General features: G+C 41.9%; 1 protein-coding gene across 4 annotated transcripts in view; it reads right to left on the reverse strand.

The window, feature by feature from the left end:
* The window catches only part of RPS6KA5 (ribosomal protein S6 kinase A5), a 201,816-nt gene that overhangs the window by 145,213 nt on the left and 34,669 nt on the right, over positions 1 to 21,934 (reverse strand). For 3 of the 4 annotated variants that reach the window (XM_037900833.2, XM_037900835.2, XM_007055451.4), the window contains exon 2: positions 19,722 to 19,793. The exons of the other annotated variant lie outside the window; for it this stretch is intronic. In XM_037900833.2, the coding sequence (XP_037756761.1) occupies positions 19,722 to 19,793 (72 nt within the window). The remainder of the gene's footprint in view (positions 1 to 19,721; positions 19,794 to 21,934) is intronic. 4 annotated transcript variants of the gene reach the window in all.

Raw genomic sequence — 21,934 nt, forward strand, 5'->3', positions numbered from 1 at the left:
AAGTTTGTCCACATCTTTCCTGAAATGTGGCACCCAGAACTCATATTTAGCTTGTGAACCACTATGATCCCCAGATCGCTTTCCACAGTACTCCTTCCTAGGCAGTCGTTCCCCATTTTGTAAGTGTGCAACTGATTGCTCCTTCCTAAGTGAAGTACTTGGGCATTTGTCCTCATTGAATTTCATCCCATTTTCTTCAGACCATTTCTCCAGTTTGTCCAGATTTTGACTTTTAATCCTATCCTCTAAAGCACTTGCATCCCCTCCCAGCTTGCTATCGTTCCACGAACTTTATAAGTGTACTCTCTACGCCATTATCTACATCACTGCTGAAGCTATTGAACAGAACTAGACCCAGAACTGATCCCTGTGGGACCCCACTTGATATTCCCTTCCAGTTTGACTGTGAACCACAGATAACTACTCTCTGGGAATGGTTTTGCAACCAGCTATGCATCCACCTTATAGAAGCTCCATCTAGGTTGTATTTCCCTAGTTTGTTTATGAGGTCATGCGAGACAGTATCAACAGCCTTACAATAGTCAAGATATATCACATTTACCATGTTACCCCATCCACAAGGCTTGTTATCCTGTCAAAGAAAGCTACTAGTTTGGTTTGACACAATTTGTTTTTGACAAATCCACGTTGACAGTTACTTATTGTCATCAGTTGTTAGCTGTGTGTGTGTGTGTTCTCTCTGCATGCAGCGCTGGCTCTGTCCAGGTAGATAGTACAGCAGACCTCAATCAAACTGCTCAAAATAACCACAGACTCTGTTCAGTAGCAAAGGCACTTGGCCAGGTTTATTGTCAACAAAGCATGGTAATGGCACCCCATAGACTCTACGGGGATACTAAGACATGTACGCTCATTGCAATGGACCAGCTCAGTGAACAGCTGGACTTGCCATTCCCCCTTAGGCTGTACAAAGACAACCCCTTTGTGACCCCTCTTTTATACACTGATACAAACAAGTTACATATTACCCCTCTGACATGGTTAGTTACCACCCTTTACCTTGTACATGTTATTTTGATCAAAACATCTCTATGCACCACCCTGTCATCCTGATCTTATCTTTAAGAGGGGTCAACAAGTCCTTGAATCATCTTTGGGGAATGGGTTTACACCATATCCTTGTATCAGGGTGTTCTGGTACTAGCCTTCTGAAATGTGTTTACATTAATATTTAGTGCCTAGGAGTGCTTGTGTTTTTGCAATGCTAGCCCTGTTCTTGCCAAGTTCTTGTATCGGATAGCGAACTTGCAAGTGGGCATCTGCTTTGTAATAGGGCAGGACCTGACTTGGCCTGATTCTTGATAATTCTGCTTTATACTAGCAGAACCTGATTCTGTTTGGACCTTAGGCCTTATACAAGGCCTCATTTATCACCTTATTATCTTCTAGGTGTCTTCAAATTGATTACTAATTATCTGCTCTATTATCTTTCGGGTTACTGACATAAAAGCTGACTAGCAAGTAATTCCCCGGGTAGTCCTTATTCCTTTTATAGACTGGCACTATATTTGCCCTTCTCCAGTTGTCCAGAATTGCACCATCTTCCATGACTTTTTAAAGGCAGATGTTCCTTATCTCTGCCAGCATGCAATGCAGCTTTGGGAACAAAAATGGGAGATATCTTGTCTGGTTTAAATAAAATGCAGACAAAGTTTAGATAAAAATTCTGAGTACTGTTGTAAGGCCACTTTGTCCTTGAAGAACACTGTGTAAAGAGGACCCACCTTCAATACTTGTAGCAAGAGATTCTCTTGACCACTGTATGGCTATAAGGAAAGAGATCTTTTGGATTAGGTGAAGACAAATAAGAGGCCACAGGCTTGAATGGTGGAACTATGAGGGCTGCCAGGATGGTGATGAGGTCCCAAGGGGGCCAGAAGCCATGATGAGTGGGAATAAAAGAATCACACCTTTAAGAAATCTAACAATCAAGGGACTGGAGAAAATTGACTACTAGGGTGCAGCTGCTGGCAGGGGGAGGCAGCGAAACCACTCAAAGGCCTTGGATGGTTTATGATTTCAGTTATCTGTATGCTTGTGATGCACTGTACCACCTTGTAACCCCCATATTCATCATTTGTATATGGCTGTGATATTTCATACAAAGTATACCTTATAAGATGCCATATGAAAGGCTGAAACTCACTGTTCTGTCAAAATGTGTATAATCATTGTATATGGAACTATGGTATTCCGCTGTATGGTTAATATTGAAATATGTTGTGTGTCCTGGAGACACCCACAGCTAGCTCTCCAATAGCAACAAACGAGGTGACACACTGGAAGAGACAGTTGTCCAAGCACCACACAATGAGGATTGCTCAACTCTATGACTCAGTTGAGCAAATACCACACAATGGAGATTGCTCAACTCTGTGACTCACCAAGGCCCACCAGGACATGTCTGGGCCAGTACCTTCCCTGGGACATGAACTAAGAATATAAAATAAGGGACAGTGACATCACGGGACCACCTCTCCCGTCCCCCACCTACTCTGAAGGCAACAAGAACAGTGGAAAGAAAAAGACTTTGAACTAAAGAGATTGGTCCCACCCTGAGAAGGAAATTCAGCCTGTGTATTAAGAGCTGTAACCTAACTACAACATCCAGTGGGGTGAGAAAAACCGTTTAATTCAAATCTTTCTTAGTCTAAAAGTTTAAGATTTAGAATGCATTTTTACTTTTAATTTTCTTAGGTAACTATCTCTGACCTTTATGGCTACCACTTATTATTACTTAAAATCTATCTTTCTGTAGTTAATAAACTTATTTTAATGTTTTATCTTTACCAGTGAGTGTGTCTAAAGTGCTTGGGGAATCTGCTCAGATTACAAAGGCTGGTGTGTGTCCACTGTCCTTAGACGAAGGATGAACTAATTAATGAGCTTGCATAGTTCAAGAGAAGGCCTTGAGCAGTGTACTAGGGTACATTTCTGGGGTGCAAGGTTGGAAGGATTTGCTGGTGTTTCTCTGTGTATAGTTCATGAGTGGCTTTGAGAATAATCATGCATCTTAGCTTTGTGTGTCTCTGTATGATGGTTGCTGAGCAATAATAGTGTTTGGAGGAATTTGCTGCTTGTTGCTGGCAAAGCATTGTGAGAGACAGCCCAGGGTGAAGAGTTAAGGGGACACAGTGGTCCCACAGTTCTAGGTTCTATCCTGAGGGTCTTGTCACAACTCTTAGCTGTCAGAGTTAGTGAGGCGGGGGTCATCCGCAAAGCTTTTGTTCACTGTAATAGGTATTATTAATTGGGAAAGGTCCAGGGAAAGTGAGGGCCACTGGCAACTCCTGGGGAAGAGGCGGATCCTCCGGTAAAAGCTCCTCCAAAAGACGTTGTTTGAGACGATGGACGTCCTTTTGCATCTGTAACAGAGGCTGTTCTTGGGGCTGGTCCATATGATGATCAGAGAATTGCCCTCTGGACTGGGGCAAAGATGCATGTTTCTGCAAGCGAGATGCACCCTACGGATCCCAGGGAAAACCCTGCAAGAAAGAATATGTCATAGGGGGCCAATATATTTCAGGCCAAGATGTTCTATCCTTGCTGGAAGAACGGCTACACTCTGAGTGCTGATGCTTTCCCCTTGCCACTCACTTGGAAGATCTACAGAAAGTCTTTGAGGAAAAGATGAACTGGAGGACTCTATATCAGAGTCAAAGGAAGAAGTTACTCATCTTGTGCAGTAACAATAGTTCTTCAAGGTGTCCCCCCCATGGATGCTCAGCTGTAGGTGTGTCTGCATCCCTGCGCTGCTGATCGGAGAACTTTGGTAGTAGTCTGTCCTGCCCACACGTGCGCTGCTCCCTGCCTGCAACAAGACTAGTCAGCATGCATGGGCAATCCCTTCTCAGATCCTTCTCTACTGCAGAGTCAACTACTAGAACTCTGAAGTAAACGGGAGAAGGGTGGGTTGTGGAGTACCCATAGGGACACACATCTCGAAGAACCATCATTACTGCACAAGGTGAGTAACTACTATTACTTCAAGTAGTGTCCCTATGGGACTGTAGGTGACTCGCAAGCAGTGCTCACCACTGGAGGCTGGGACTTCAGAGGCAAATCTGATATGGATGATAGTACTCTGGCACTGAATTTGGTATCTGCAGCCAAATCCCCCAAGATGGCATAGTATACTGCGAGACGTAAGTACAGATGACCAGGTAGCCACTCTGCAGATTTCTGATATAGGGATAACATTGGAGAAGGTGATGGACAAGGAGACCAACCTCATAGAACGTGTGCGTATTAAAAAAGGGTCTTAGGTTACTCAATTATTAACAGAGTTTAATACAGCCTCAGACCCATTCAGAGAGTCTCTGAGCTGAAATCGCTGTACCTTTTGACTTTCCTGCAATGGAGAGGAAGACTCAGAGATGTGGGTGGCAACCTGGGCAGCAGTGACCATGAGATGGTCGAGTTCAGGATCCTCACAAAAGGAAGGAGAGCAGCAGACTATGGACCCTGGATTTCAGAAAAGCAGACTGACTGCCTCAAGGTACTGATAGGAGGCTAGTATGAGCGTGAAAGGAGTCCAGGAGAACTGGCTGTATTTTAAAGAAGGCTTATTGAGCACAAGTGGGCTCAAACTATGGCCTGCGGGCCACATCCGGCCCACGGGACCCTCCTGCCTGGCCCCTGAGCTCCTGGCCCGGTGAGGCTAGCCCCTGGCCTCTCCCCCGCTGTCCCCCCATCCCTGCAGCCTCAGAGCACTGCGCCGCAACACTCTGGGCAGCCGGGCAGCACAGTTGCAGAGCCTCGGCCTGATCCGGTTCTCTGGGCGGCGCAGCTGTAGCACCACCAGCCACTGGTGCTCTGTGCAGCACAGTAAGGGGGCAGGGAGGGTTGGATAGAGGGCAAGGGAGTTCAGGGGTGTGGTCAGGGGGTGGGGGTATGGATAGGGGTCGGGGCGGTCAGAGGGCGTGGAACAGGGGGGTTAGATGGGGGCAGGGGTCAGGAAGAAGAGGTGGTTAGATGGGGCAGGAGTCCCGGGGGGGGCCGTCACGGGGCGAGAAGCGGGGGCGGGGGGGCAGTCGGATAGGAGGCAGGGGCTGGGCCACGCCTGGTTGTTTGGGGAGACACAGCCTCCCCTAACCGGCCCTCCATACAATTTTGGAAACCCGATGTGGCCCTCAGGCCAAAAAGTTTGCCCACCCTTATTGAGGGTGCAGGGACAAAACCATCCGTATGTGCAGTAAGAATAGCAAATATGGCAGGCGACCAGCTTGGCTTAACAGAGAAATCTTCACTGAGTTTAAACACAAAAAGGAAGCTTACAAGAAGTGGAAACTTGGACAGATGATAGGGAGGACCACAAAAATATTGCTCGAGCATGCAGGGGTGTAATCAGGAAGACCAAAGCACAACTGGAATTGAAGATAGCAAGGGATGTGAAGTGTAACAAGAAGAGTTTCTACAGGTATGTTAGCAACAAGAAGGTGGTCAGGGAAAGTGTGGGACCCTTACTGAACGGGGGAGGCAACTTAGTGACAGAGGATGTGGAAAAAGCTGAAGTACTCAATGCTTTTTTTGCCTGTGTCTTCACAAACCAGGTCAGCTCCCAGACTGCTGCACTGGGCAGCACAGCATGGGGAGAAGGTGACCAGCCCTCTGTGGAGAAAGAAGTGGTTCGGGACTATGTAGAAAAGCTGGATGAGCACAAGTCCATGGGGCCGGATGCGATGCATCCGAGAACACTAAAGGAGTTCGCGGATGTGATTGCAGAGCCATTGGCCATTATCTTTGAAAACTCATGGCGATCGGAGGAGGTCCCGGGCGACTGGAAAAAGGCTAACGTAGTGCCCATCTTTAAAAAGAGGAAGGAGAAGGATCCGGGGAGCTATGGGCCAGTCAGCCTCACCTCAGTCCCTGGAAAAATCATAGAGCAGGTCCTCAAGGAATCCGTTCTGAAGCACTTGGAGGAGAGGTAGGTGATCTGGAACAGTCAACATGGATTCACCAAGGGCAAGTTATGCCTAACCAACCTGATTGCCTTCTATGATGAGATAACTGGCTCTGTAGATATGGGGAACGTGGGGGAAGTGATATACCTTGACCGTATCAAAAGTTTTGCTAAAGTCTCCCACAGTATTCTTGCCAGCAAGTTAAAGAAGTATAGATTGGATGAATGGACTATAAGGTGGATAGAAAGCTGGCTAGATCGTCGGGCTCAGCAGGTAATGATCAATGGCTCGATGTCTAGTTGGCAGCCGGTATCAAGCGGAGTTCCCCAGGGGTTGGTCCTGGGGCCGGTTTTGTTCAACATCTTCATTAACGATCTGAATGATGGGATGGGATTACACCCGCAGCAAGTTCGCGGATGACACTAAGATGGCAGGAGAGGTAGATAAACTAGAGGGTCGGGATAGGATCCAGAGTGACCTAGACAAATTGGAGGATTGGGCAAAAGAAATCTGATGAGGTTCAACAAGTGCAGAATCCTGCATTTAGGACAGAAGAATCCCATGCACTACTGCAGGCTGCGGACCATTCTGCAGAAAGGGACCTGGGGCTTACAGTGGACAAGAAGCTGGATATGAGTCAACAGTGTGCCCTTGTTGCCAAGGAGGATAACAGCATATTGGGCTGCATTAGTAGGAGCATTGCCAGCAGATTGAGGGAAGTGATTATTCACCTCTAGTTGGCACTGGTGAGGCCACATCTGGAGTACTACATCTGTTTGAGCCCCGCACTACAGAAAGGATGTGGACAAATTGCAGAGAGTCCAGTGGTGGGCAACGAAAATTATTAGGGAGCGGGAGCACATGACTTATGAGGAGAGGCAGAGGGAACTGGGCTTATTTAGTCTGCAGAAGAGAAAAAAGAGTGAGGGGGGATTTGATAGCAACCTTCAACTACCTGAAGAGGGGTTCAAAAGAGAATGGAGCTAGGTTGTTCTTTGTGGTAGCAGATGACAGAATAAGGAGCAATGGTCTCAAGTTGCAGTGGGGGAGGTCTAGGTTGGATATTAGGAAAAACTATTTCACTAGGAGGGTGGTGAAGCACTGGAATGGGTTCCCTAGGAAGGTGGTGGAATCTCCATCCTTAGAGGTTTTTAAGGCTTGACAAAGCCCTGGCTGTGATGATTTAGTTGGGGTTGGTACCGCTTTGATCAAGGGGTTGGACTAGATGACCTCCTGAGGTCTCTTCCAACTCTAATCTTCTATGATTCTATGATTTTCTGAAGGCTCTTGTTCTGTCCAAATAGAAGGCCAAGATGCTCCTCATACTGAGAGTATGGCTTCCATATTATCCTGATGAGATTTGGGATAAAAGCCTGGAAGCCGATTTATGTGAAATGCAGACATCAACTTGGGAGTTAACTTTGGATACGGTCTAAGCGTGACCTTGTCAGGGAACAACACAGTGAAAGGGGGATGTGCCATCAGAGCCATTATTTCCCCAATCCTTCTTGCAGAGATGATTGCGATGAGGAATGCAGTCTTCACAGAAAGGCGAGTTAATGAAAAGCGGTCATAGTTTCAAATGGTGGCCTACTCAGACCTTTTAATACTAGGTTGAGATCCCTTTGAGGTGTGGGAAGCCTGGGTTGTGGGAAGAGGTTTGCTATGCCTTCGAGAAACCTCTTCATAGTCGGATGGGAGAAGATTAAGTATCCGTCTACCTGCTGATTGCAATTCCTGTTAGATGAACCTTCAGTGAACTGATCGAGTCCTGATTTCTTGAGAGTCAACAGGTAGTTTAGGATCACCGCTAGGGTGGATGTATTAGGGATGATGCCTTTCAGCTGGCATCAGATCTGGAATCTCTTCCATTTTTGTAGATAAGTATGGCAAATAGTTCCTTTCCTACAGTGCAACACCACCACCTATACCTCCCCAGAGCAAAATGTGTCTATGTGCTGGAACCATGAAGGATCCAGGCTTGAGACGCAGAATCCGCCGGTTCGAATGGAGAGTGCATCCCTTGTTCTGCAATAGAAGGTAAGTTGTGATTGGAAGAGTCATTGGTGGACACAGTGGCAGCTGTGACAGGTAAAGGTATCAGGTGAGAGCAATCAGTATGATGTTTGCTTTCTCACTTTTCACTTTCAACAGGACTTTTAGTATTACAGGGAATGGGGGAAAGATGTAAAGAAGATCCTTGTCCCATGGAAGGAAGAGGGCATCTCCTATGGAGTGTCATCTGCTCCCTGCTCTGGAGCAGTACTGTGGACATTTCCCATTCTAGTAAGTAGAGAATAGGTCTATTATCTCCACTGTCAGAAGATGTCATGGAGTACCACTGAATCTATCTCAAATTCATGGGCGTGTGGGAATTTGCGGCTGAGACTGTCATACGTTGTGTTGTGTATTCCCGGTAAGTAGGCAGCTGATATTAAGATACCATGGGAGATGCACCAATTCCATAGTTTTAGTGTTTCTGTGCACAGGGAATGAGACTTGGCGCCTCCCTGACAATTATGTTATACATGCAACCATATGGTCAGTCATGACCTTTGTGAGTGTGTGTTTTTGATCAGTGGGAGGAAGTGAGCATACACATTTCTGACCGCGCTGAGTTCAAGCAGGTTGATGTGGAGGCATGTGGAGGCTGGAGACAATTTGCCCTGTATTTGGAGACCATGGAGATGCATGCCCCATCCTATGACAGGTGCAAAGGTGGTCAGAAGTAGAGATAGAGAAGGGTGAACAAATGGGATTCCCATACAGAGATTTACTGGGTCCTTCCACCAGACCCAGGACCACAGGGGATAATTATTTTTTTTAATATTAAAAAAAAATCCCATTTTTAAAATGCTTTTTGAGGAAAAAATTAAAATTATCTTTATTATAGCTCAAAGATATCTCATCATGGAATAGGGATTATAAATTCTAATTCTATAGTATGAGAATATATTCATATAATGTTTAAGAAAAGTTTTAAAAATGAGTTCCAATAGTTCATGAATTAGGGACCCAATCTTATGGGGTTTCAGGCGCTTCTGTATAGATTTAGGTTAATCTTTCTACCTACCCAATGGGACTCAGTGCTCAGTCTAGAAAATACTATCAGAGATGCTTCGTTTTGCAGTTCTCAAACTATGGATCTGTGTCTCCAGAGATAACATGCTTGTTAACAGCAACAATGTTTTTAAATAAATAATATATAGAGGTGTGAAATAACAGACCTCAACCCTATTGTCCCTCTGCAAATTTGTGTACACAGAGTCAATCCCTTAACTCTTTCTAAAAATGCAAAAAGAACAAGGAGTACTTGTGGCACCTTAGAGACTAACAAATTTATTTGAGCATAAGCTTTCGTGGGCTAAAACCCACTTCATTGAATGCATGCAGTGGAAAATACAGTAGGAAGATAGATAGATACACACACACAGAACATGAAAAATGGGTGTTGCCATACACACTATAATGAGAGTGATCAATTAAGGTGAGCTATTATCAGCAGGAGAAAAAAAAAACATAGCTCACCTTAATTGATCACTCTCATTGTAGTGTGTATGGCAACACCCATTTTTTCATATTCTCTCTGTGTGTGTATATACATATATCTTCCTACTGTATTTTCCACTGCATGCATCCAATCAAGTGGGTTTTAGTCCACAAAAGCTTATGCTCAAATAAATTTGTTAGTCTCTAAGGTGCCACAAGTGCTCCTTGCTCTTTTTGCTGATACAGACTAACACGGCTACCATTCTAAAAGTGCAAAGTTTCAAAAAGTTCAATGAATAGAAGATTGTTGGGGGCAGAATAGATCTGGACAAGGAGAAGAAGTCTGGAGATAAATGAGAGAAGGGAGGGACAGGCAGTAGGAACAAAAGTGAAACTGTTTGAGCAGCATATTCCAGAAGTCTGGAGGTCTTTCTGAGTGTAGCCTTCATTGATTTGAGATCTACCATCCCATTCTCTCATGAGAAGGGAAAACCTATAATGTCAGCAGGCCGTAAAAGAGACCCAGTTTGGGAATATTTTAATGAAGTTCCTCTACCTGTGGGTAAGACAGGCATGCGTGCAAAATGCAAAGAGTTCAACAAAGAAATACAAGGTTGCCCGAATGAAACATCATCATGAGAAGTGTTCCTCACAGGAGGAAGCTGTGTTGATGAGGATGAAAGGAACTTGTCTGAATATGTAGGATATTCCGGTTGGTAAACTTTTTTATTTTGTACTTCTTTCTTAAGGACTGCCTGTCTTCCTTCTGGACTATTCTTGAATTCTCATGTTTGAGCAAAAAATATAGTTGTTACTCTACTCTATGGTACTATCATTTTAGATGCAGTTGTGATAAAAAATAAATGGCTGAAATAGGCAGATCTTCCTTTTACAATTTCACCTTTAAAGTAGTACTGAGTATCAGTGAATGCAATGAGTAATACTAAATGAGTAGTATGGTAATAATTAAATAACTGCATTGACTTATTTTGTTTAGGAGAATCCATCCTCAACATACAGGATTCTGAAGACTATCCACCTTCAAGATCACCATCATTTTCTATAGTTTCAGAGTTATCTGCCAATAATAGTGTTTTAGTCACATCATGTACGTCTCATAGCCACACACGTGTAGCAAAAAGAAAAAAAAAATCTCCATCATCCAGAAACAACCATAGATAAGTTTGTGATAAGAACCAGCAGATTACAAGAAGAGATAATTGATGAAAAAATTGCCCGGTTTGTTTATGTAACAAACTCTCCTTTCCGTATGATTAAGAACCCACACTTCAAAAACATGGTTCAGTCATTGAGACCAGGATACAGTCCACTCAACAGAGCAGATGTCACAGGCAAATTGCTGGATAAAGCGTATGAAAGAGAAATTGAGCAGTATGCAAATGGTCTAGAGGGGGAAATTGTTAACCTGAGTCTTGATTGGTGGAGCAAAGTCCACAATTATCCTGTTGTATGTGCTTGTGTGGTAACAGAAGAAGGGAATGTCTTCCTTACAGAAACAATTAATACATCAGGAAATGCACACACAGCAGAATACTTGCAAGAAGTAGCAGTAAAAGCTATAACAAACTGTGAAAAAAAATTCAAATGTCTAGTACACTGCTTGGTTACGGACAATGCTGCAAATGTATCCAAGATGAGAAGAAATTATTTAGAAGAGAGTCCCAAGCTAATAACACACAGTTGCCGTGCTCATTTGATGCACCTCCTAGCCAAACACTTCAGTGTTCCAGAAATAAAGGCTAATGTTGTTGACACTGCAAAATACTTCCATAACAACCATTTTGCAGCAGCTGCTCTGAAAAAAGTGGGAGGAACCAAGCTAACTCTCCCACAAGACGTGCAATGGAACTCAGTAGTGGAGTGTTTTGGGCACTAGATCAAGAACTGGCCTAATCTGATGACAGTTTGTGAACTAAATTGTGAAAAAATAGATGGCACTGTCACAGCCAAAGTTCTCAGAATTGGGGTAAGAGAAACGTTGAACACATGCTGAGTACCCTGAAGCCTATTTATGTAGCACTGAAAAAATGCAGGGAAAAAGCTGTTTTACTGGTGACACTGCTGAAATTTGGAAGGAACTGAGTGAGATCTTAAAAAGAGAAATATGCAATGACAAAGTTAAATTACAAACATAAAAAAAAAACCGAATGGGACAAGCACTATCTCCAGCTCATTTTCTTGCAAATATTCTCAATACTTGGTACCAGGATCAAACCTTAACTGCTGAAGAAGAGGAGTTGGTTATGACATGGACATCCAATAATCATCCCTCCATAATGCCAACTACAATAAATTTCAGAGCTAAGGGTGAACCATTCAAGAAATATATGTTTGCTGATGATGTTTTAAAGAAAGTCAGACCATGAACTGGAAGTCACTTAAGCACTTGGATTCAGAAACTGTTGAAGTGATAATCTCACTTTTAACAGCAATAGCTTCTTCTGCCAGTACAGAAAGAATATTTTCTTACTTTGGACTAAATCATTCCAAATTGAGAAACTGTTTGGGACCTGAAAAAGCAGGAAATCGTGTTTTTCTTTTCCAGATTATGAACAAACAGGAAAATGAAGGTGAAGACGAATGAGTTAGCTGCAAAAGCCAATATGTTAAGTTTCTCATGTTGACCTGGCTGACATAGTCAATTTATTTTTTTTTAAATATTTCATTTAACTATTTTAGTTGAAAACAGTTTTAACAAAAACAAACCTGATTTTTAAAAACATGAATGTTTAACTTCAAAAATTCATATGCTTGTTTTGTTAAAATATTATATGTTTGTTGTTGAAGAAAAAAATCCAGAATACATAACATTAAATTGCTTTATTTAACTAAAACAATTTAAATGTCTGTCTGGTGATGTTCTCCTCCTAATACAGCATGGTAAGAAAATCCTCCAAACATGAATGATTAACCTGTTGAACTGGAGATATTTATGAAGTCATTGGGAGGTGAACGATCTGCGTCAATTACCTTTGGCAAATGAAATAACCAATCATTCATTTTCTGATATAGCTGTAAAACTAATCTCAAAAGTTTTCACAATAAATCACTTTAAAAATGTAGAGTGTGTACCTTCTAAAAATGAAACCTATATCTATCGCTATCTCTGAGTTGGGAAGAATATGAATTAAGGTTATAACAACCAACAAGAATTCACTTTTATATAGAAATCCATGATTAAATCACTTCCTGACTAGTGATTTAAATCAATTTGATTTAAATCAAATCCACCCAGCCAAGGATTGCTTGACCCTGGTGAGCACTGATAGTACTTTGCTTATGTTGTCTCTGTGCAGCCTGTAAACTGAACTACACCATGCCTGGAGGCATCTCATGCGTAGTCTGGCGTGAGCGATAACCGATGTGCCCACAGCCATGTGCCTCAGGAGACAATGTCTGGCCGAAATCTGGGGGCTGGATTGTACTGTATCAACAAGGAGAAACTGAGAAATCTGACGTCAGAAGAGTGCTTTTGCCTGAATGGAGTTGAGGTTGGCGGAGATCCCCTTGGGCGGGTGCTGCAGCACCCCCTTAATCCTTAATTCCCCGGTTAAACATTTAACTTTGTAACTGATAGAACTTTAATCGGTTACACAGTTATTGTTTTTACACATTATGTACATCCCTACTACAGGTCATATCTTATATGTTCAGCTAAGGCAAAGTTAGTACACGTAATGTTTGGGACCTTTCACCTAGATAGGTGATGATGAGCTAAAGCATAAGGTTGGCATGGTGGACTGCCTAAGTTCATACCCTCTACAAATGTAACAGGTACACCACATGTGTCAAGGTTCCTTCCCCACTCTGAACTCTAGGGTACAGATGTGGGGAGCTGCATGAAAGATCCCCCTAAGCTTATTCTTACCAGCTTAGGTTAAAAGCTGCCACCACCAAAGTGTTACACAAAGAACAGGGAAAGAGCCCACTTGGAAACGTCTTTCCCCACAAAAGCCCCCAAGCCCTACACCCCCTTTCCTGGGGAATGCTTAATAAAAATCCTCACTAATTTGCATAGGTGAACACAGACCCAAACCCTTGGATCTTAAGAACAATGAAAAAAGCGATCAGGTTCTTAAAAGAAGAATTTTAATAAAAGTAAAAGAATCACCTCTGTAAAATCAGGATGGTAAATACTTACAGGGTAATCAGATTCAAAACATAGAGAATCCCTCTAGGCAAAACCTTAAGTTACAAAAAGACACAAAAACAGGAATATACATTCCATTCAGCACAACTTAATTTATCAGCCATTTAAACAAAACAGAATCTAACACATATCTAACTAGATTGCTTATTAACTCTTTACAGGAGTTCTGACCTGCATTCCTGTTCTGGTCCTGGCAAAAGCAACAAAGACAGAGAGAACCCTTTGTCGTCCCCCCGCCAGCTTTGAAAGTATCTTGTCTCCTCATTGGTCATTTTGGTCAGGTGCCAGGGAGGTTGTCTTAGCTTCTTAACCCTTTACAGGTGAAAGGGTTTTTCCTCTGGCCAGGAGGGATTTTAAAGGTGTTTAACCCTTCCCTTTATATTTATGACATGGAAATAACCGGGTAGGACAGAAATAAATCCAAGAATGATCTAACGTCATTAATATGGATGGATATGTCATCAATACCAACCTATGGAGTAAGTGTACCCTAACATTTTGTGTATGAGGAAACTAAATTTGGACATAGAAGGAGGGCTCAAGTATTCAAGCTCTATAAAAGAAGTGACCCACCAAGCCAAGGAAGCTTCTAAGTTTGTAAGCTTCAGGGTTTCTAAGCTTCGAGTTTCAAGTTTTCAGGCTTCTTAGTTTATTCATCTGTTAGTTCTTAATTGTAAGTTTTAAGTCACTTAGTTAAGTAAAACTCTAAATTATCTTCAATAGCTCGTAAGCTTCTCCTAAGCTCTAAACTCCCAATCAAGAATTGAGGAACGTGGACCTGAACTCTCTTGGCATGCCAGAGGCGAGGCTGGTCCTTTGTCTCTTACCACCAGGTTATCAAGGAAGGGTGTGAGTATATTAATCAAAAGCTTTATAGTATATAATATCACATGTATCTCTAGAACAATTATTATTGCTTTTGTATCTCTGATTATTTACCATTTGATTACTATTTGATCATTATTCCATTTATCTCAATAAAAGTCTTTAAGGCTACATTTGTCACAGTGTGAGTGTCCTGTCATACGTCCTGAGGATCCTTGCAAACTCTGTATAGCCTGATTATGGGACAAGAACCTTATTAGCTTCTGATCAGATTAATTGGCGAGCCTATAATCCATACTATCCAAATTAATAATATTAACTTCCTAAAATCAGGCAACAATACACATACCCCTGAAGTGGAACGAACATGCTCACTCCCTTGAGGAACAACTAAAAATTAGTGGTAACATTGATCAAGTCATAATTACTTGTACCTAAGGCCAAACCAGTAACAAATACGTGGTGTTTTAAAAGCAGCAATTTCACAACGCTGAAAACAATTCTGAGCCAAATCAGTTGGGAGAAAGAATGTAAACAGCAAAATGTGAATGATAACTGGGGAATGTTCATGAACTTTTCTTAAGACCCCCAAAAGCTACAAACCCACAATCAAGAAAGAAGGCCATGCTGTTTTCTAAAAAAAGCAAGATAAACAGCTCCCCCCCCCAAAAAAAATCTGATTTAGAGGGGAAGTGAAAGCAACTATAACAAACATAACATATGGAAGAAAATGGAAGTTGACAGTCATGAATATAAATGAGAAGCTAGGAATTGTAGAAAATTGATAAGGGAAGCGAAAAGACAAGAAGAAATCTATGGCCAGCTGAGTTAAGGACAATAAGAAGGAACTTTTGTTAACTACATTAGGAACAAAAAGAATTCTAACAATGGTATTAGTCTATTACTAGATGGAAATGGTAGAGCTGTCTGTAATAATGGAGAAAAGGCAGAAACGTTTAATAAGTAATTCTGTTCTGTACTTGGGAAAAAGTGAATTCACAATGATGATGATGGAAATACTTTCCATTCCAATGGTAACTCGTGAAAATGTTAAACAGCAGCTACTAAAGATAGATATTTTTTAAATTGACAGGTCTGGATAACTTGCATCCAACAGTTTTAAAAGAGCTGTCTAATTAGCATCCTCAGCCATTAATGTTGACTTCCAAAATCTGTTGCAATACCGGGGCAGTTCCAGAGAACTGGAAGACGTTATGTTGTGCCAATATTTAAAAAGGATAAATGGGATGACCCAGGTAATTATAGGCCTGTCAGCATGACACTGATCCCAGGCAACAGAGTGGCTGATACAGGACTTGATTAATAAAGAATTAAAGGAGAGTAATATAATATGCCAATCAAAATGGGTTTATGGAAAATAGATCTAGTCAAAATAACAATATTTTTATTATGTTACAAGTTTGGTTGATAAAGGTAGTAGTGTTGATATAATATACTTAGACTTTTATAAGGCATTTGATTTGGTGCTGTACAACATTTTGATTAAGATACAAAACAATATAAAACATTCAAATGATACAAAATGAACATGGTACACATTAAATGGCTTAAACACTGGTCAACTGAAAGATCTCAAACTATAACTGTAAACAGGGAATCATCATCAAGTGGGCATATTTCTAGTGGTGCCTTTGCAGGAATTCATTCTTGGCCCAACACGATTTAACATTTTTACCAGTGACCTGGAAAAAAATATCTTAAATCATAACTGATAAAGTTTGCATATAACAAAAGACTGTGGGAGCCAAATAATGAGGAGGACAGGTCACAGATACAGAGCAGTTTAATATTGCCGAATGTAATAGTCATACATTTAACAAAGAATGTAGGCCATACTTACAGAGTAGGGGACTCTATCCTGGGAAACAATGACTCTGAGGTTATGGTGGCTAGCATGACACTGGCAAAAAGGACTAGTGATCCTTGTGGTCCTTGGATGCATAAACAGGGGAAATTTGAGTACCAGTAGGGAGGGGATATTACCTCTGTATTTTTCATTGGTTTGACAGCTACTGGAATATTATGTCCATTTCTGGTGTCCACAATTCAAGAAGGATGTTGATAAATTAAAGACGGTTCAGAGCGGAGCCATGAGAAAGATTACAGGATGAGAAAGCATGCCTTATAGGCAAGGGTTCCCAAACTGTGGGCTGTGGCCCAAAGGTAGGCTGTGACACAGTCCTGGGTGGTCCGCCATCATGGGTGGTATTTTGGGGGTGGGGGCAAGTAGTGATACCAGGTGCTCTGAGAGTCCAGGTCAGTTTCCCCATGTGGGCTGGGTAAGGGGAGAGTGGCAGAACAGCTTCCGACGCCTCACAGCACAGCCCTAATATGGAAACTGACATGGACGCACAGAGCATCTGGCGTCAACTCTCACCCTCCCACCCCCGAGCTCCCCGGGGGTGGGGTGGGAAGGGCACAACAACACCAGGTGCTCTGTGCATCCAGATCAGCTTTCCCATGTGGCTGAATAATGGCTGCCGCACCCTCCAGGCTCAAGTAAGCGTAGTCCTCAGTGTCCACAGTCACAGTGAATGTGCAGCACAGCACGGCACACACACAGCCACAAGGAGTAGAGCTGCCCCCACTGTGTCAATGAGGGAACAAGTTCAAGGCCGGGCCCCATAGCAGCAGCACTCCTTCAGATACAGTCCCTGCCTGCACTTTGAGCTACCACCCTGCCTTAACACAGCCTGTAGCCACCCCCTCTTCCTGCACCCTGAGTTATACTCCCCCAGGGACACAGCTTGTAACTACCTCCTGCCTACACCTTGAGCTGGCTGAAAGGCTGAAAATTGAAAATGAGATCAAGTTGAGCCTCTCTAACAGATGTCACAGGCTGGAAAACCAGTGCAAGGAGAAGCAGGCACATCCATCCCATTGAGAAGTCTCCTGGTCTGTAAGTTATTGTAAATAAAAATATAAAGTATTTGACTCTTTTCTAATTAGTAGAGAATAGGGTTGGGTCTTTACTTACATAGCACAGAAATTCAGATTTTACACTAAAAACTGAAAACAATATAGTGTTCAAAGTTGGACAACTATTTTGTTTTATAATCAAATAACTTTTTCTTAACAATTTTGTTAACTTTGTTGCATTTCTTATGTTCAGTTTTATACAAATTGTGTTTTCCCTTTTTGAACACATTTTGAACACATTTTTTTAAAGTGTAGTTTTACTAAAACTGTTTGGTTTCAAAGATCTTGAAGCATTTCTTTGACTGCATATTGCTAGGGATTTCTATAATTACAATCATTTACATTAAAATGAAAAGTAAACATGTACATTGTTTATTTACAGTGTTATAGTTTATATGTATGTAACAAAATTAATATTTTTCCTCAAGAAGTGTTAATAGTGGGCCATAATGCCTATTAGAACTGCACAGGTAAGCCTCAGGAGAAAAAGTTTGGGAACCCTGCCTTATAGGAATAGACATAAGGAGCTCAATCTGCTTAGTTTAACAAAGGGAAGGTTAACTGTGACTTCATCACAGTTTTTAAAATACCTACATGGGAAAAGAAATGTGATAAGAGAGGGCTCTTCAATCTAGCAGGCAAACATATAACAAGATCCAACGTTTGGACTTCAAAGCTTGACAAATTCAGACTAGGAATCAGGGACAAATTTTTAAGAATGCAGGTAATTAGCCACTGGAACAATTTACCAAGGATTGTCGAGGATTCTCCATCACTGGCAATTTTAAAATGAAGGCTGGATACTTTTAGAAAAGATATGCTTTAGTTCAAACAGGAAATAATTCAGGGAAGTCCTATGACCGGTTTTATTCAGGTCAGACACTAGATGATTACATTAGTTCCATCTAACTTAAAATATAAAATTTGTGCATCACAGCCTCCTAAGGCTCCATCTTCACTGGAAAAGAAGACAGATAACTCCTGCTTAGATCTTACTGGATTCCTTCCCCCTCCCCCCCCCCCGGGCCCTTTTTCTTAGAAACTTTGAAAATCTAGCTACAGAAACTCCACAGCAAGATGAGTGGAACGAGGGAGGGTACCCTCTGACATGTGTCCATGCTCCTCATGGATACTAGGATTGTTAATTTTCTCTGGAGAATGTTCTTCCACCTGCTCTGAGATGTTTGGTATGCAAGGTGTTTCCCCCAACCTGTGGGAGGGGAGCATCATGAGATCTTTCCCTGCTTCTTCACAAGGCATTGCCCCAATTTATTTTTCTACCATTTAGACTTCCTCCTCTGATTTTGACATAAACAGGGATGTAGGACATTTTGATTTCTCTGAGGAGAATAAGCAAATTGGCAAATGCTTTGACTGATGGCAAAATTCCATCTTGCATCTCCTCCTAATTAGTTCAAATTTGGTAGTGACCACAAGTCCTCACTATCCTACTCTGGATTATTTGATGGTTTATGTAAAAGGAACTGGTGATCTCAGTTAACTGCTGAGATCACTGAGATCTCAGTTTAAGTGCTGACCACATTAAAATCTATTCTCACAATTGGAACTCTTTGGTAATCCCACAGAGCACAATCACTGAACGGCCACAGATATGAAATCCCTTCTTACCACTGCAACCCTTGTTCCTCCAAGTTAGTGTTGAAGAACAGTGGCAAAAACAGCGAGAGGAAGCATATACCATTGTTACTCTTGCTGTACATTTTCTGTGGACAGAGAGGGAATCTTGTTTCCTGAAATATCAACCCACCATCTTTCTCTAGCTCTAAATGTTCTTAAAAGAGTGCATGCGTGCACACACACGCAAAACTCCTCCCACCATAATAAAATCCAAAATCCAGTACTGAGTGCTTTCATTTATCTTCTTAAAAAGTAATAGTATTCTGCTTACATGACAAAACAGACATAGCCACCAATGATACTTCTGTGAAAAAGTGTAGTTAAAAAGAATGAAGACTCTGGTTGATGAAGATGCAGACTTTCCTGTTTTTCCACAAACTGATCTTCATCAACTGTAGTGGTCTGAAGAATTTAATGAAAACTTCAAGCGTATGACTTATAACTTAGTATCAGATTTTAAATGTTTTATTATACTGTCATGTGAGTAAATGTTGCTCTATTTGCCCATCTTTTCAAAAGGATGCTTCATGTTAAAAAATTTGATATGATATAATGGTGCATATTTGGTCTTTACATATCCCAGCTTGTCTTTTGCTTATTTTATAGCACAAATCTGCCTAGATAATTTGTTCCAATTACTCTGTAGATAATTTGTTCCAAAAACTGAGCTAGAAAACAGAACTGCACTAAAGAACATTACTTCCAAAGGCCACCTTAGAAGAAAAAAGTCTTACCTCCTGTTCCAAGAACTTTCAAGAGTTCGAAGTTTTCAATGCCCACCTTCTCTGCATGGCCTGTCAAATTTGCTGAGAAAAAAGAAAAAGTTTCCATGTCAGAATCTTCAGAGATGTAACGCATTGATACATCATATATTCTGACACATTTCTGCACTTTGAGAACATTTTAATGGATGAAAGCGGAAAAAAAAACACCACCACATTTTCGTACATTTAAAATAAAACCAAACTACAGTCCAGGGTAGTAGCTCTCAAGCTATTGTCTTTCAACTATCCATTGTCCACAGGGATCTTCCAGGTCATTCACAAAACAAAAGGTTTTGAGAACTCAGTACTCGGGAAATGAGGTGTTGGTAAAGGAGATCAGTCTGTGATAGGATTTCTTGTACAAAGTGGTCCACCATAAGTTACATGTGAGAAATATCTTCTCAAGCAGGTACAAAAGTATTTGGATGATCAGGGCCTTATTGATTATTCTAAACATTTTAAGTGCTCTAAAGGTGAAAGCATTTTTGCGCTGATTCTGGCCCTGATGTTGCAACTTGTTCCACATGGGTACAAAACATCCATCCAGAGGGAACATTTGCAGGATCTGGGATTCTGTATTCAATATGTTTTCCAGTGAAATTAAAAGTCTTTTGAAGGCTCATTAAACAGGTATATTCAAATGACAAGAATATCAGATATATAATTTGAATACATTCTAACTGGATGAAATACCAGGAATTTTATAAGTTACTACTTTACAAAGCTATCAATTTTTGTAAATACACGTAGCCCCTTCCAAAACTAATAAAAATGGTTATTTACCTTACAGTGATTCTGGTTCTTCAAAAATGTTTTATCCACATGGATACCACTCTGTATGTGCATGCACATGAGACTGGATTCTTTTTGACTAGCAGTATGTCCTTAAGCCCTTCCCTTGAGGGCGCAAAGAGCAGGGCAGTCCTATCTGCTATTCAGTTCCTCCACCAATACAGAATCCCCAATGCTAAAAGGAATAAAGATTAGCAGAGAAGGGGAGCAGATCATAGGATCTGTATGGAGAAAACATTTTGAAGAACCACAGTTACTATAAGGTAAATAATTATTTTTCTTCAAGTATTTATCCGCATAGATCCCACTGACGGCAACTACCAAACAGTTCTCTCTCTCTCTCTCTAAGGTGCTGGGTGCTAGGAGTCATAGAATCATAGAATATCAGGGTTGGAAGGGACCTCAGGAGGTCATCTAGTCCAACCCCCTGCTCAAAGCAAGACCAACCCCCAATTAAATCATCCCAGCCAGGGCTTTGTCAAGCCTGACCTTAAAAACCTTTAAGGAAGGAGATTCCACCACCTCCCCAGGTAATGCATTCCAGTGCTTCACCATCCTTCTAGTGAAAAAGTTTTCCCTAATATCCAACCTAAACCTCCCCCACTACAACTTGAGACCCTTACTCCTTGTTCGGTCATCTGCTACCACTGAGAACAGTCTAGAGCCATCCTCTTTGGAACCCCCTTTCAGGTAGTTGAAAGCAGCTATCAAATTCCCCCTCATTCTTCCTTCCGCAGACTAAACAATCCCAGTTCCCTCAGCCTCTCCTCATAAGTCATGTGTTCCAGTCCCCGAATCATTTTTGTTGCCCTCCGCTGGACGTTTTCCAATTTTTCCACATCCTTCTTGTAGTGTGGGGCCCAAAACTGGACACAGTACTCCAGATGAGGCCTCACCAATGTCAAATAGAGGGGAACGATCACGTCACTCGATCTGCTGGCAATGTCCCTACTTATACAGCCCAAAATGCCATTAGCCTTCTTGGCAATAAGGGCACACTGTTGACTCATATCCAGCTTCTCGCCCACTGTAAGCCCCAGGTCCCTTTCTGCAGAATGGTCCGCAGCCTGCAGTAGTGCATGGGAGTCTTCTGTCCTAAGTGCAGGATTCTGCACTTGTCCTTGCTGAACCCCATCAGATTTCTTTTGGCCCAATCCTCTAATTTGTTTAGGGCCCTCTGTATCCTATCCCTACCCTCTAGCGTATCTACCACTCCTTCCAGTTTAGTGTCATCTGCAAACTTGCTGAGGGTGCAATCCACGCCATCCTCCAGATCATTTATGAAGATATTGAACAAAACCGGCCTGAGGACCAGTCCCTGAGGTACTCTGCTTGATACCGGCTGCCAACTAGACATCGAGCCATTGATCACTACCCGTTGAGCCTGACAA

This window comes from Chelonia mydas, chromosome 6 (genome assembly GCF_015237465.2).
Source record: "Chelonia mydas isolate rCheMyd1 chromosome 6, rCheMyd1.pri.v2, whole genome shotgun sequence".
Classification (NCBI taxonomy): domain Eukaryota; kingdom Metazoa; phylum Chordata; order Testudines; family Cheloniidae; genus Chelonia; species Chelonia mydas.